General features: G+C 39.0%; 1 protein-coding gene across 17 annotated transcripts in view; it reads right to left on the bottom strand.

Annotated features, from left to right (window-relative positions):
* Positions 1–14,199, bottom strand: part of stxbp5l (syntaxin binding protein 5L) — an 89,170-nt gene that overhangs the window by 14,889 nt on the left and 60,082 nt on the right. For 16 of the 17 annotated variants that reach the window (XM_085921202.1, XM_085921210.1, XM_085921205.1 and 13 more), the window contains 14 exons: positions 13,485–13,548; positions 11,713–11,796; positions 11,518–11,641; positions 9,788–9,863; positions 9,489–9,643; positions 9,283–9,355; positions 8,936–9,083; positions 8,578–8,645; positions 7,748–7,788; positions 7,188–7,402; positions 6,910–7,085; positions 6,680–6,805; positions 4,591–4,742; positions 1,754–1,819 (listed from right to left, as the gene is read on the bottom strand). In XM_085921202.1, coding sequence (XP_085777328.1) covers positions 1,754–1,819; positions 4,591–4,742; positions 6,680–6,805; positions 6,910–7,085; positions 7,188–7,402; positions 7,748–7,788; positions 8,578–8,645; positions 8,936–9,083; positions 9,283–9,355; positions 9,489–9,643; positions 9,788–9,863; positions 11,518–11,641; positions 11,713–11,796; positions 13,485–13,548 — 1,568 coding nt within the window. The remainder of the gene's footprint in view (positions 1–1,753; positions 1,820–4,590; positions 4,743–6,679; positions 6,806–6,909; positions 7,086–7,187; positions 7,403–7,747; positions 7,789–8,577; positions 8,646–8,935; positions 9,084–9,282; positions 9,356–9,488; positions 9,644–9,787; positions 9,864–11,517; positions 11,642–11,712; positions 11,797–13,484; positions 13,549–14,199) is intronic. The other variant, XM_085921213.1, reaches the window with a different exon arrangement.

Genomic DNA, 14,199 nt, shown 5'->3' on the forward strand with positions numbered 1-14,199 from the left:
TCTGAATCATATTGTACTTTACAAAAAAGAAACGGTGCTGTATTAAAACCACCAATCAAGATCCTCATCACATACCACATGGAACAAAATGCCACTTATGGGAGCTCAGATGCAACAATTAGGATTTACATCAGCACTAAATTGTCAATGGGACACTTAAAATGTTGTCATGAAGAATTATGCAATATCACCTCCCAAAACTGATTAAGGTTCGACAAATATCAAAACCATTTTTTATTAAATTATTGTAACAGTGAATAGTTTGTGCTGATGGGCACACGGACACACACACGGACACACACACGGACACACACACGGACACACACACGGACACACACACGGACACACACACACACATGGACACACACACACACATGGACACACACATGGACACACACATGGACACACACACACACACACACACACACACACACACACACACACACACACACACACACACACACACACACACACACACACACACACACACACACACACACACACACACACACACACACACACACACACACACACACACACACACACACACACACACACACACACACTTGATAATGTGTCCGCCCACACTGTTGCCATGACACTTGGAGCTTCAATTACACACCTCACTTTGCGCCTCAAATTGCCTTGGCACAAATCCCGAGCTTATTCATACTGCTTGAGCTTGGCCACTCATGGCTTCCTCTCATCTCCTGTACATGGCAGCAAACTCAAACCAACATGGTCTGTCTGCCTGTCTGTCTCCCAACACGCTCGGCCACCAAAATAGAAGATTTGTAATACATTTATCGATGATGTACAGCATGACTGATGTCATACAAAGGCCATCCAGCTGTCGAATTAGCAGTGATCATGTTTCATATCCGGGGCAGAGCCACTTCAGCTCCTCAGGGGTTTTCCTACGCCCACTGTGATTTTATCCATGTTCACATGAAGTGAATCATTGGAGCTAACAATTTACTGAGGTAATAAAAACACTTTTAGATTTCAGTGTTTGTTTACATGGAAAATAACTGCTTTGATATTTACCTTCAAAATTGAACAAAATGAAAATGGAGGTTGTCAAGTACGACTTTGTTGTTTGAAGGCCTCTGTATTTTGGGGCTGATGTTCAGTTTGATTTAATAGCTGGCTAACCATTCCCCTCCAACCTTTGCATTTCACTGTAAACACATCAAACATGTTCCCTTAACTATAATAAAATGCACATTTGTCCATTTCAGGTCCCCTTCCTTGTTTGTAAAGTTGAATACCAAGAGTTGAGTTCAAGCCTGAATCCCTTTTCAACATGGCAGCGACAAAAAGCTTATGATTGCAACACAGCACACACAACTGCAATGGACCAGCGCACAGAATATCAAATCAAAAATCCCCAGCACAATCACAACATAAATAAAACATGACTTTTCTTCCTTGTCCAGCAAACAGCTTGCGTCGTAAATGCATTTTGAAATCACACGCAACACCGAACAAGCCCATTATGGACTTGATGATAAACCAACCGACCAATGTTTTCTTTTACCAAACACCTTGTATTACTTCCAATACATTCAGTATCTTTTTGAGACGTGGAAAAAGTATAGCGTGACACTGGCCTGGTCAAAACATACCACAGGTGGCGCTGGGTCTTGAAGATAACTGCATCCCGGCCTGGCCTCATAGCATCAAGTGGTATACCGTACGTTAGCATAGAATGATTGTGGTGGTGCGGTTAAGTCAGTGTGTGATTGGTTACCTGAAGTGGGCGACTTGCTTCTCTCTGTGTCAACAGACTGCTGGTTGTCAGATAGTTCAGTAAGGCCTGCCATGGCAGTTGAGAGGGAGAGAACATAATATACAGACACACCGTGTGATTATTTTTATATCACTGCTTGAACAGTTGCATCTTGTTCAGTAGTGTGAGCCACTTGGAGCCTCAAAAAAAATTGACCAAACTATTGTGTTTGAATATGTCCAGATTTTGAACAACATTGGTTCAATCCACTTAATATTTACGTGCAGATTTGCAATTTCACATTTTTAGACACAAAGTGGCTACATTCTGGTGTGACCTGCACTACAGTCTCAATATAGTATCTCCAAATCTTTATTTGAGATTATAAATTCAAATTACATTGGCATGTCGTCATGACAATAACAAAGCACGTGTATTAAGTAGTGCAAATCTCACGTTGAAGTGACATACACAAATATATAAAGTCAAATAAACACATCCACATTGGGATCTCATCGCATGCATCATGCACAAGCATTTACAGAGATTTCATTTTCACTGCCCCAAATTTGATTCCAGTGTCACCCAGAATGCTAAACATTCAGTTTTTGGACACTTTCACTTTACAGAGGTCATCAAATGGATCGTATAACATTCGAAACTACACAGGACTAATAACAGACCCCACCCCCCCAAGGAATATCTGCGTCTGCTAAGGACAAACCACTGGACATGACTGGAACAGGCGTTATTGGCTAAATCAGTTTTGATGTTTCATCATGAGGCCAGCTTCATTCATTCCAAGCATCTCTTTGGTTTGTCTCGGTTATTCCCTTTCCAATAACTGTTGTCTTAGCAAGCACACACAGGCACAGATGAAACCACCAACCCTCCTTACACACACACACACCCGTATAACCTATCAGGTAGGCTTGACTTACTCTGGTAGGATGTACGGATCCTTTTCTTTGAATCGGAATAAAAGTTAGATAGGCCGCGCATGCAAAAGTCTGTCAGGCAGGCCCCGCATGCCCACACCAGCAGCCAGAGTCACCATTAGGTTGGAGAGGAAAAAGTGGAAGAGTGGTAAATAAAGAGTGCAGGTGAGAGGAATGAAGGAGTTGGTGAGTATAAGAATGAGGGAGAAAAAAGACAAATAATTAAGGATGTAGAAAAGCATCATGAAGAGGGGGGAAAAGGGGGAAAGAGAAAAGAACACACGGTCTTAGAGTGTAAAAGAAAGTGAAATCAAGTAGCAACTGAGCAGCAGAAACACTAAGGTCGTGTTTAAATCAAGTAAATAAATGTATAAATAAATAAGAGCACCACAACTTGCATCACAATGTTGCCGTTGCTGCATCACCTCATTTATGTGTGCTTGCGTAAATGTCTGGACGAGCACCGGAACCTCACAAAGAGTTGAAATGTGTCATTTATTGGTATCGTCTGGTCCTCTTGTTCAGCATTGTATTCTGTTAAATCTCGCACCACCTGCGGTGCGCAAAAAGGCCACTTTGGCCGTTTTTTTTGTTTCCCTGACCAAAATGATCTTGTAAAGTCAATACAGAGAGACCTTTATAAAACATAAGAGCGGTAGAAGCCAATAACAACTCTTACGCAACAGCTCAAAAGTAACTCTCCATCTACCTGGTTGGTGCCTTTTTTTATACAAACACGGAATACCTTTAAAATATGTTGGCTACACTTGTGGGTATTATGTAAGATTAAATCCCACCACTTTTAAAAGCCGCTATCGGGATCTAAAAGATGTAAAGAAAAATGTATTCAGAGATAGAGGGGACATTTTGACAGATCATTAGTGTGGAAAAAGAGGGGTTTTTTTTGAGACAGTGCAGATCAGTTTCAAGGAAAAGGGAGGCGTAGGTCAGGCGGGACGACAAGACCTCGACAAAACGGCTTTTGACTAAAGGCCTCAGTTCAAGCAGTGCTAAAATATAGACAGAACACAACCAAAAGGACAACATGCATAAGAATGCAACTCAGACTGACACACATATCCTGTTTACATGCACCTCATAGCAGAGTGCAGATGTGTGACAGGCATATACATGTGGATGGTTTTTTTTTTTGTCTATGTATTAAATTGTGTGAGAGAAAGTAAGAGAGAAAAAAGTAGGAAAAGGGATTTCCCCCAATATTTTATTGGACTAACTCTAGTATTGATGCCTATTGTCCATTATTTGGCTGAATGAGCAAGACCCAGTTCTCTTTAGAGTTTTTTTTTTCTCGTATTTTAAGCAAGATTTACTTTCTAAAGAATTTATTTCATACATATAAAAAGCAAGAGTCAAAGGCAATAGCTAAAAATGTGCCTGTAAATACGGACAAAAAAATCATACAGTATTCGAACATAATATAATAATATCAAGATTGTTGTTTTAAATTGTGGGGAATTCATGCATACTAATTAATCAATCTGAAATATAATTCAGCAAAATTCTAAAAAGTCTACCCGGACAAAAACTATGTACACTTAGAGTAAACTTTTTAATTTATCCACAGGTCTTCATTGATTAAATCCAAAAAGGGAATGGTATTGATTACTTGAAGAATCTAATTAAACTACCTGCATTATTGATTACCCATGAAGGGTACCTGTGGAGTTTAAACATAGATCAGCCTCAATGTGTGCAGCTCAAAAGAAGACAGAGAAGGAGTGAGAAGAGGAGAGCCTACGTAATTGACACTTGAAGTCTGAGTTGGTGTTCAGTGTGTGTTAGTTGGCTTCATGCATATACAGATCAGTGTGTGTGTGTGTGTGTGTGTGTGTGTGTGTGTGTGTGTGTGTGTGTGTGTGTGTGTGTGTGTGTGTGTGTGTATATGAGTGTGGTCACTACCTGAGGTGGACTGTCTGTTCCTGCGGGGGGAGCGGGTAAGGCGTTGATAGGGATCGGCGGCTCCGTACAAATCCAAAGTGGACATGCACAACAGGATGGTTTTCTGCAAGTAGTCGACCACCGCAAGGCCATTACAGTTCCCGAATGCCAAACTGCAAAATAGGATTTTCACAATGTCACCTTTAGAGAACTCATTCTAGCCTAATTCATAAAACAGTGTTGTCCTGAGATATCGTAGCTCATAACAAAAAACACTTGTAACAAATCATCAGAATTGAATGACAAAATTCAGACATGCAGAGGATGGGGGTATGTGAAGGTGATCCATTTGGTGCCAATCCAATTTAGGATCATTCAGTCTCGGCAAATATGCGCTCTGAGTGCTATTTTAGCTACACTTGATTTCCCAAAAGCTCTATAGCCAATTGCAATCCCTTTGCTGTAGAACCAGTTTAGCATTAAAGTGATGGATCAACACTGATAGCCCCAAATACATGGAAAGCCTGCATAACAAATGTGTTTTTGTTCTTGTCTTGGGCATTCACCCCTTTGAACATTTTATGTTTCAATTGCATTTGATTTTGTTGCTACCTTTTCCCCTCCATGACCCCCACTGCCACCAAATTGCCCAATCCTTGTGTTTTCTTTCCTTACAAGAAGTGGAGAAATGAGGACAGGCTGGATATTCCCATAAGGTAAAAAAACAAGTTTGGAAAAAGCTACACAGAGAGAGAAACTTCCAGATATAGAATGAGCATGTCAAACGACAGGAGAAATTAAATTATGGCAGAATTGCTGACAAAAAATATTACAAGCGTGTTCACAAATTCCTTGTTGGAAGTTATCGCCACCATCACAGTAGGAATAATGACATCAAATAATGAGACACGGTACACTATTGATATCCTCCGACTTCACACTGCAGTCATTCCTCTCCGGAGACTTGGAAAGAGACAAATATTATCTTCCATCACAAAATGAGTCCAAATCCTAGCTGAATCAGCAGGCAAGCATTCAGGCACCTTAAGAAGTCTTCTGCTCTGTACTTTGCTTTTAGTTGGTGTGAAAGACATGCTGTTTTCTCACAGTAATGTCTTCACAAAGAAAGCCAAGGAAGGCACAGAAATGCAGAATGTTTTCTTCGATAACCACAAAAGTCCAAAACAAGTGACAGGGTAGTGTCCTTGCTTGTGCTGAATAGTAGTCAATTTTAATGTTGCTACAATACACTTTCACAGTCATATCTATAGTATAGTACGTGATAACCACGAGTAAAATGTGCTGTCTTTGGAATATCCATCAAAAAATAATATTTAAACAAATAAAAATATAATAATATAATAAATTTAGAAAAATAATAAATACAAATAAATACATATAATATATAAGTTTGGATGTAGCAAAAAACCCCCCCAAAAAAAAAAAAAACCCTTGATTGGCAGTGAATGTTTAATCTGGTATGGATGCTTTCTTTCATAACCTGGTAGCCAAGGTTATTTTGATTTTTTCCAACATGGCAAAAAGTCACAATCAATAAAAATAAACCATTCAATTTGCCTGGAAAGACTCAGAGGCAGGAAAAATGTTCTCAGTGTGACATATTTTGTAAAAAATTGATCCGATGGAAAGTAACAGAAGTGGATGGGAGGCAGACAAACTCATTTGTTAAATGCACAGAAATCTCAGCACGATAAAATCTGAATACGGCAACAAAGAAAGCGCGACCCAATCGTACACACCAAAGTCCATAAAGTGCTTGTTTGGCACACAGACAGAACCATTTAGCACTTACACAGCTGGTTAGATAAAGCTAGTCCATAGTAAATTACACAGAAAACATCCACTCTGCCTCTGCCTGTAATCTGCTCCTGTTTTCCATCACCTGCTTTGCTTTAACAACAATCCTAAAATATGTACTCACAATCCTCAGAGGGTAAGATCATCCTGAAATTGTCACAACTAAATGTAGACTAAACAATGTTTGCACTTTCACTGTCCCTTTTCTCTTAACATTTGTTTCGCCCTTAAAAGGACCACTGCTGCCTACTTGTCTTTATGGGTCCTGACTAAATTACAGAGCGTGACTCACAGGCCATAGGCGGAGTTAATGTCCAGGCTTGAAACCTGCTGTGGAGGTTCTCCATCTATCCAAGGCAGCTGGATGACTAGCTCTGCCTGGTAGCCAGGAGGTACCCGCACTGCCCGATCCTTTACCCTAAAAAATAGACATTAATGTTCAGGTTTCAGGCATACATCTTCCTCACCCTCGGGCTACGCTGAATTCATTTAGATGGGTTTAATGGAAGTCAGAAAACGTACTTAAGGCAGGGTGTGCAATCCTTTACAGACTCGGGTGTTCCGCCGCCAGGGCTTACTGGGTGATGGGGCTGAGGAGAGTGGGAGGCTGACTGGGGCTCTGAGAAGCACGGATTGTTTTCATTTTCGGAAGGGGAGATGACATCCTCCGGATCACATTGAAGTCGCACCTCGAGAGACTAGGGAGGAGACAAATAGTATCTTGGGATGTGAGATCACTTTTTTTAGTTTAACATATCACGGACGTGGATTCTTCTATTAGAAGGTCTCGTCTCACTCACCACAATCTGAGTGTTGGCATCATATTTGCTGAAGCGGTACAGGATAATGTGGGCCGAAATCCCCACAACACAAAAGATGCGACTTTGGGGACACCAGCTGACCATTTGCACCGCAAAAGGGTCATCGTCCACCAGTTCTGCACCACGGCCCTCGTTTTGTTTAGGCTTTTCAAACACCTTGGAGGTCTTCAGCTTGTATAACATCTGCAGTGTAACTGTTTTGAAAAATAATATTAATTTGTGTGGAAAACACAATTACGACAACATGCAACACTTGTGCACTGTGTGATGAAAAGCAGCATCAATAATTGGCAAGAAGAGCATTCCTCAGGCTTACAATTTCAACTGGAACAACATATTAAGATGTATGAGTTATCAAAGTGATCCAGACTTTTCATGGTTGGTGGTGAAAAATTTCCATTTCTTGGTATTTTCTAAATTTAACGTCATGCAAAGACATACCCATCAAGATTTGCCTTTGGGTGACCTCTGTTTTAAGTGTATGATATGATGGCTTCCCAAAATATGAAATGGCATATAATTTTGTAGCGTGGACTTACTTGCAGATGCATCCCAAAACTTGATTGATCCATCTGCATGTCTAGACAAAGAAGTACAACAGCAATAAGTAAATTGGAATAATTGATAATGTTTCACGAGTATGTTTTGTAGTACAGAATTATTATTATTATCAATATTATTACTAACACTCAATGAAACTCTTAATTTTCCCGTAATTTTCCTTCATTATAAGGAAACAAAAAATCCTCATCTATGCGTCAAAACAATGACGGCATAAAAAAAAAAAACCTGGATACTAAAATATGAGGTAAAACGTGACTGCGGGAGTTATGCAGCAGCAGAGACCAGCTTGCGTGTTTGCTTCAGAATGGTTTAACATCTCTGCCAACCTCTCAGAGTGCGGCATTGCCCCACTCTGCGCTGTGCTCATTATGCTGGGCTTGGCAGAGTCCCAAATCTAAAATTATACACAAAACAGCAAATGCAAAACACTATCATCTTGGCCTCGTATGGATTAATAGAACCCTTGAATGGAAAACAACAACATTTTCTTTAGTTGCTGGAGAAAAGAATGTCCATTGGGCTGGTATGTGAGCTGAAAACAATCAAACGAAACAAAAGTATGTTTATGGTCAACACTTGACACAACTGGGCCACAGAAAATATGAAACAAGAGTGGTGTCAATATTGTTTACTCTTCAAACAGCAATACGAAAAAAATAATTGTGTGGGAGAATTATTTTTCTTGTTTTTTTTGGTGGGGTTTGAACATATTAATCCCATTTCCATTCATTTCAAAAGAGAACGATGACTTGAGATATGAATCATATCACAAGGCAACATAACGAATGCAATATTAGTGACATACCCAGTAATGATGATCTCTGGGTAGGTGTGCGAGCCTAACGTCCACATTCCCCCACTAACTGGCCATTCCTGGTATGTAAAAAAACAAGCGTTTATTTCTATTATAAGCACTTGACAACAACATTATTCGCTATATTCTTTCCTCAGAACGTCACATGACAAAACTTGGCTGATTTCCTGTGTATGTCTTGATAATGAGCATAGCAACGGTTTGATCACCCTTGAAATCAAACTTGCAATTATTATTTTTCTATTGGCTGATTTTGTTGGACAAAAGTAAATACAGTATATTTTTTATTAATGGCATTCAAAGCATTTTGCACAATTAATGGCAGAAGAAGAAATCTCATTAGAAAAACCTTTTGACTGTAGCCGGTCTTCTTGTGTTTAGCGCCGATGGAGTAAAGGACAGGGATGATGTCCGGAGGACAGTCTGCAAAATAAGCTGTGCATGTAACTGGAGACTCGTGGATATCCATGGGGTAAGGGTTCTCAAAGACAGGGAAGCTGTGAAAATCACAAACACAAAAGACATTCATGTCTTCATGCTCCTTTGTTCTGACTTTATCACGCTTATTATTTCTCTAATTAGTCTCGTCCCTCTGAGGGTTCCGGGTGATATCGTCGCTTCTTCAGAGACAACAAATAAGGATGTCACATGATCCATATCCAACTTAAAATAAATACAAAACAGTGAAATACATACTTGCTCTGCGTCAAATCCACCACTATTAAATCTTTTTCTAAAAGCACCACCACTGCATACGGATCCTGGACTTCTGAAAAATATAAAGTCAAAAGAGAATAGCTCTTCTATTCATTGTGATGTCTTAAATAACATGAATTATAATGGCAGAATTGGAACAACATTGCAACCTTGACAGTTGCACCGTAACATTTGTTTGCGCTCACCGTTATTGTAAGGAGTATCACAAAGCGTCATGAACTCCACAATAGGGTAGTCCATTTCTAGCACTGTAATTGCCTTGCCGTGCATGATGGTTAATGTAGGCCGTCGACCCGCTTTGTCGTATGAAAGCCCTCCGGAGAAGATAACAAAAGGCTCACTGTGGGGAAAAGAGCAAAATTTCAAAGAAAAACTCTTGGTCTGAAACAATCCCAGACTCCACATTTTATGAAAGTTTCAAATGAAAACCTTGCATTACATAGCTACAGGATCATTGTGCTGAGTTTGGATAAATAAAAAACACCTGTTCCTTGAGGTCTTGTAATCCACTTTCAATATTGGTTTACATGATTCCTTCCTTCCATCTTTCTGTATTTTGCCTGAAGCACAGGAAACAGCAAAGTAATTTCAAAATATGTCATATTCCTGGCAAGTCTTATCAACCTCCCATAATAATAAACATGTCAGATCGATGGGGTTGATAAAAGAATGTCACAAACATGTTGAAACACTTGGGAAATCATTCTAAATTATAATAATAGTAATCATAAATAAGTCTCATGATAACCTATTAAAACCCTAATACATATGCATATATCTGAGAGTGCCTGTATATTTCAAAAGAGGAGATCATAACAACACTGCTTTTTGGAAGTGTGTCAAACAGCAGACAACCAAACGGAGCACAATCGCCTGAATAGTTCAGATCCGCAAAGTGTTGCAAGTGGTGAAGCAGTTGGTTTATTTCACGGAGTCAGCAGGAAGCAAGTCGAAACTGATGTGACAGGCAGGAGTCAGATTCAGCTCACAGCGGGACATGTGAGCGTAACAAACGACATGAATGTGGGGGGGTGGGGGTGGGCAGCGGTGTTCAGGAAGTCAGTTGCACAAAACATTACAAAGTCAATGTGAAGCCACGATGCCGAACTGACACAGCTGTGTTGACAGTTGACGTGCAGCGTTGTGTCTAAATTATTTATTCTCGACTGGGGTGGAGGCAGATTGTTTTGAGGCCCAAAACATGATTACGGTTTGTTTTGGCTTTATTACCTCTGCTAAGAAGGTTTTTATTGGCCTGAGTTACTGCATATCCCTCTGTCTGCTATTTGATTGTTTGTGTTTAGCTTTTTATTTTATTAGCGGGATATACTTTCCCAACGGCATTTCCACTCTTGCCTAGGAATCCACACCCAAAATTATATTTAAAAAAAAATAAATCCTAATCAAATTGTCTTATTTGAATTATTTCTCCAGGCATGTCTTATTAGATGAAAGTGCAAATGCTTGTATCTCTGTCAAATTAGATTAAGTTCTAATTTGTTGTGCAATCTTATTTTGTCTTGCTGGAGAACAGTCTCGAAGCAATTTGACATCTTGACAGCTATTAACACATCAGATTGATAGCCGTTCACTCATAAGTGACTGATGTGGTCACAGTTGACAAATTTAGGCTACGTATAGTTCTGACAGAAGAGTTCTTGTTGTCATGAACTTTATTTATCTCTGTCCTCTCGCTTTACCGTCTGGTCATTTTCACACGATGACAACAACATTTATCTACAAAAGAATTAGCCAGAACAAATTAACTGATATCCCACTGGGCGGATAATTGTTGCTTATTTACAAGAAATATTCCATTTGTGCTCACCCATTGATGTCAGCTGCGTATAGTGTCAGGCAGAACAATTAAATGTTTTTCCATAGATAGCGGAAGGCATAATTAACCTCTATTGTAATTCAAACAACAGAATAATAGCTTTGTGTTTAGCGACGCAAATACAGATTTCACACTGACTGAATAAATTGAGTGAAGTGAGAGGAGATCATTTTATCACGTTTTGTATCATTATTATGCTGGGAAGATTTTTTTTTTTGTTAAAATATGCCTCTTGAAATATTGCACTAAAGAAAATGTACACACAGTAAGTTATGAGCGTGTCAGCAAAATGATTCCCCAAGATAAATTGTTTGCTATCGTGCATCTATAAATGGGAAAAACAAAGTGTGTATCTTTTTTTTTTTTTTTTCTCTCACCGTGTGGGAAAGTGATCTGGATGGGCTTGGAGGTATTTCTGAGGTTCCACAGGGTCAGGCTGCCGTCTGAGTGGCTGCACATGAACTGCTTTCCTTCATGATGCCAGCATACTGAATGGATGGCCTGCAGGAAAACAATCTTTATGGGATATCGTATATATACATGTTAAGTATTTACGGACTGTATGAACTTACCTCATCATAGTAGATTCTGAAATCAGCCTTTTTGGCCCTGAGGTCCCACTGTACTATTGTCCCGCTCTCAAACCCAACAAGAAGCTAAAGGGGATGAAAAACAACCAATTATAATGAAAACACTATGCAGTTACCATTTTGTTCCTCATGCAGTTGAGCAAATATTATTTTCAGAATTTCTTCTATAGGCACCATTACATATTGTTGTGAGATTCCCACCGGTGTCAAGTAATATAGCCAATTTGAACTGTGAAAGCAATAATGTAATTCAATTTCCTCATCGCTCCACTTTCTGCCCAAGTTCTTATCACAGAACAGACATCTGAGAAAATTGACTGCACTACACTGAATGCATGATTCTTATATTTATTCAAGGAGGAACTACCCTCGTTTGAATATGTAAAAATTACACGGTCATTTTTTTAGCAGTTATACCATATTTCCAGTACATGTTGCATTGTTATTTTTAAACCCTAAAAAATGCAAAACACAAATACAAGTCAGTATGTGTACTTTCTGCTTCATGCACCATTGCTAAGGCAAAAATTTAGCGCTGGATGAAAGTCGAGAAGAGCTGACAAAATTCCATCAGCATAGATGGAAGTGTTTCTCAAGGAGAGTAGCTTTAAAGAAAGGGGCGGAACGTGTTCATCCTGCTGAGGAAAGACTTGTGACATCTCATACTGGAAGATCAAGAAGTTGAGGGAAGGTGGGAATGAAAAAGGAGGATGCCTCGAAAAAAAATTGTGCAGTCAGCAAAACTGAGCTCTTTTTTTGCAGTCCTATGATATTGATATGCAAATGGCAACAAGAAAGGTAACCCGTAGGTCTGCTTTAAATTCAAAATTTACTCTGAGAAGATTCTATCAGATGCATTAATGGGATAAGATAAACCATGGAAATTAGCAATTAGGATAAAAATTATGTTGTTCAAAGTATGTAATCATGTGGAGTATTGATATCCCTTGGTGTTTTGGCAAGAGAAAAATCATTTATTTTTCCATTAAAATAATAATACTGAAATATTAACACAGGTGTATCAGGGTGAGTCCTCAAATGTCTGACTTAATATGCAACACTTGATTGCCAGTAATTTCTCCATTAGAAAAACACATCCAACCGGTCTTGATAGTAATTCAAGTCAGTATTAGTACCCATTTTCAGATAGCATTATGCAAAATTAAAATGAATAAATGAGCTTGTAACATGATCTCTTGCGGTTTTTGTTTTCTCAAATTGGAATTATCATCTTGGAATGAGTTCTACCTTGTATTTTAGCACGCTGGAAGATGAGTCATTAAATTTGTGAAAATGCTTGAGCGCACACAAGGAAAAAATGGTTTCTCGATCTGTTCAAACATTCAGTTAGAATTCTTTGTGCTTTGTTAAAAAATTACAGCCGCCTGCATGGGGACTTTAAAAACAAAACTATACCCTTGCATGCAACATGCGTGCAACACTTTCTGATGTCACTCAGAGCAACAAGCGGCGGCAGCCGTGAGCGAGTGTCTTGTTTTTAAGTCTTAGCAGCTTGTCAAGTCAAATTTTTTCCAGCGACTATGAAAACCATTGCGTCAATCGATACGCTTGTCAATGGCCTTTTTCTTTTTTTTTTTGCACCCATTGCCACCTGACAGATTTTTGTACCAATTTGTTTGAGGCTTGACCCTCAAATAACACAACTCGAGTATACTGAATATGCCTTAAGCGTTCTAAGAACAACAGTGTTTGTGGTGTCAAAACAAAGGTGTTCTTTTTATCTTCCTACTCACCTTGCCTTCATCCTTTGGGCTGTCACTCAAATGGACAACCGGTCCTGGATGAGTTTTTGTTGATCTGTAAAAATAAGTGGGAGAGTGAGAGTGATATGAAGCTCATTAAAAAAGGTCGCATTGGCAATGCTGCGTTTCTGTATAAGACCGTTTGTATTCTTTTGTACTGAGCTTTCGTCAAAATAAAACATACTTTTATTCATTTCTAAATTACGCGAGTTCAAAGTAAAGTGTTCCCCTACTACCACAAAATGGCGGCAAAGCACTTTTTTATATTAGACAACGCTATGGTCAGACTTAAACAATAATCGAGAATAGAAAAAAATAAATAAAAAAAGCACCATGTTTTTGTGTTGATATTCTGAGGTAAATGTCTTGTCCTGGTTAATAGAATTGCTAAATAATTCTCTGAGCACATTTGATAGGGTTTGCAGTCCATATTCAATTCAAACAATAGAAGCATAGTGCTAGATTAATAGGGATTTTTAACTACATTAAGAATTGATGCATCTTAGGTTTTTTTCTTCTCGCACGGAAAGCAAAAAAAATAAAAAATAAATCAATCAAACTCTTTCCATATTTCAGAACACAACTGCACTGTGAATAATGCTTAAATCAACATAACCTTTATTCATTTTTTCAGAGAGCCCGCAGATGTAAGAAATATCTCATCTGTCTTGACTCCCAAACGTAAAGTTGGCATCTGAGACCTTTG

The sequence above is a fragment of the Syngnathus leptorhynchus genome, chromosome 9 (genome assembly GCF_054491065.1).
Source record: "Syngnathus leptorhynchus isolate UIUO chromosome 9, UIUO_Slep, whole genome shotgun sequence".
Lineage (NCBI taxonomy): Eukaryota > Metazoa > Chordata > Actinopteri > Syngnathiformes > Syngnathidae > Syngnathus > Syngnathus leptorhynchus.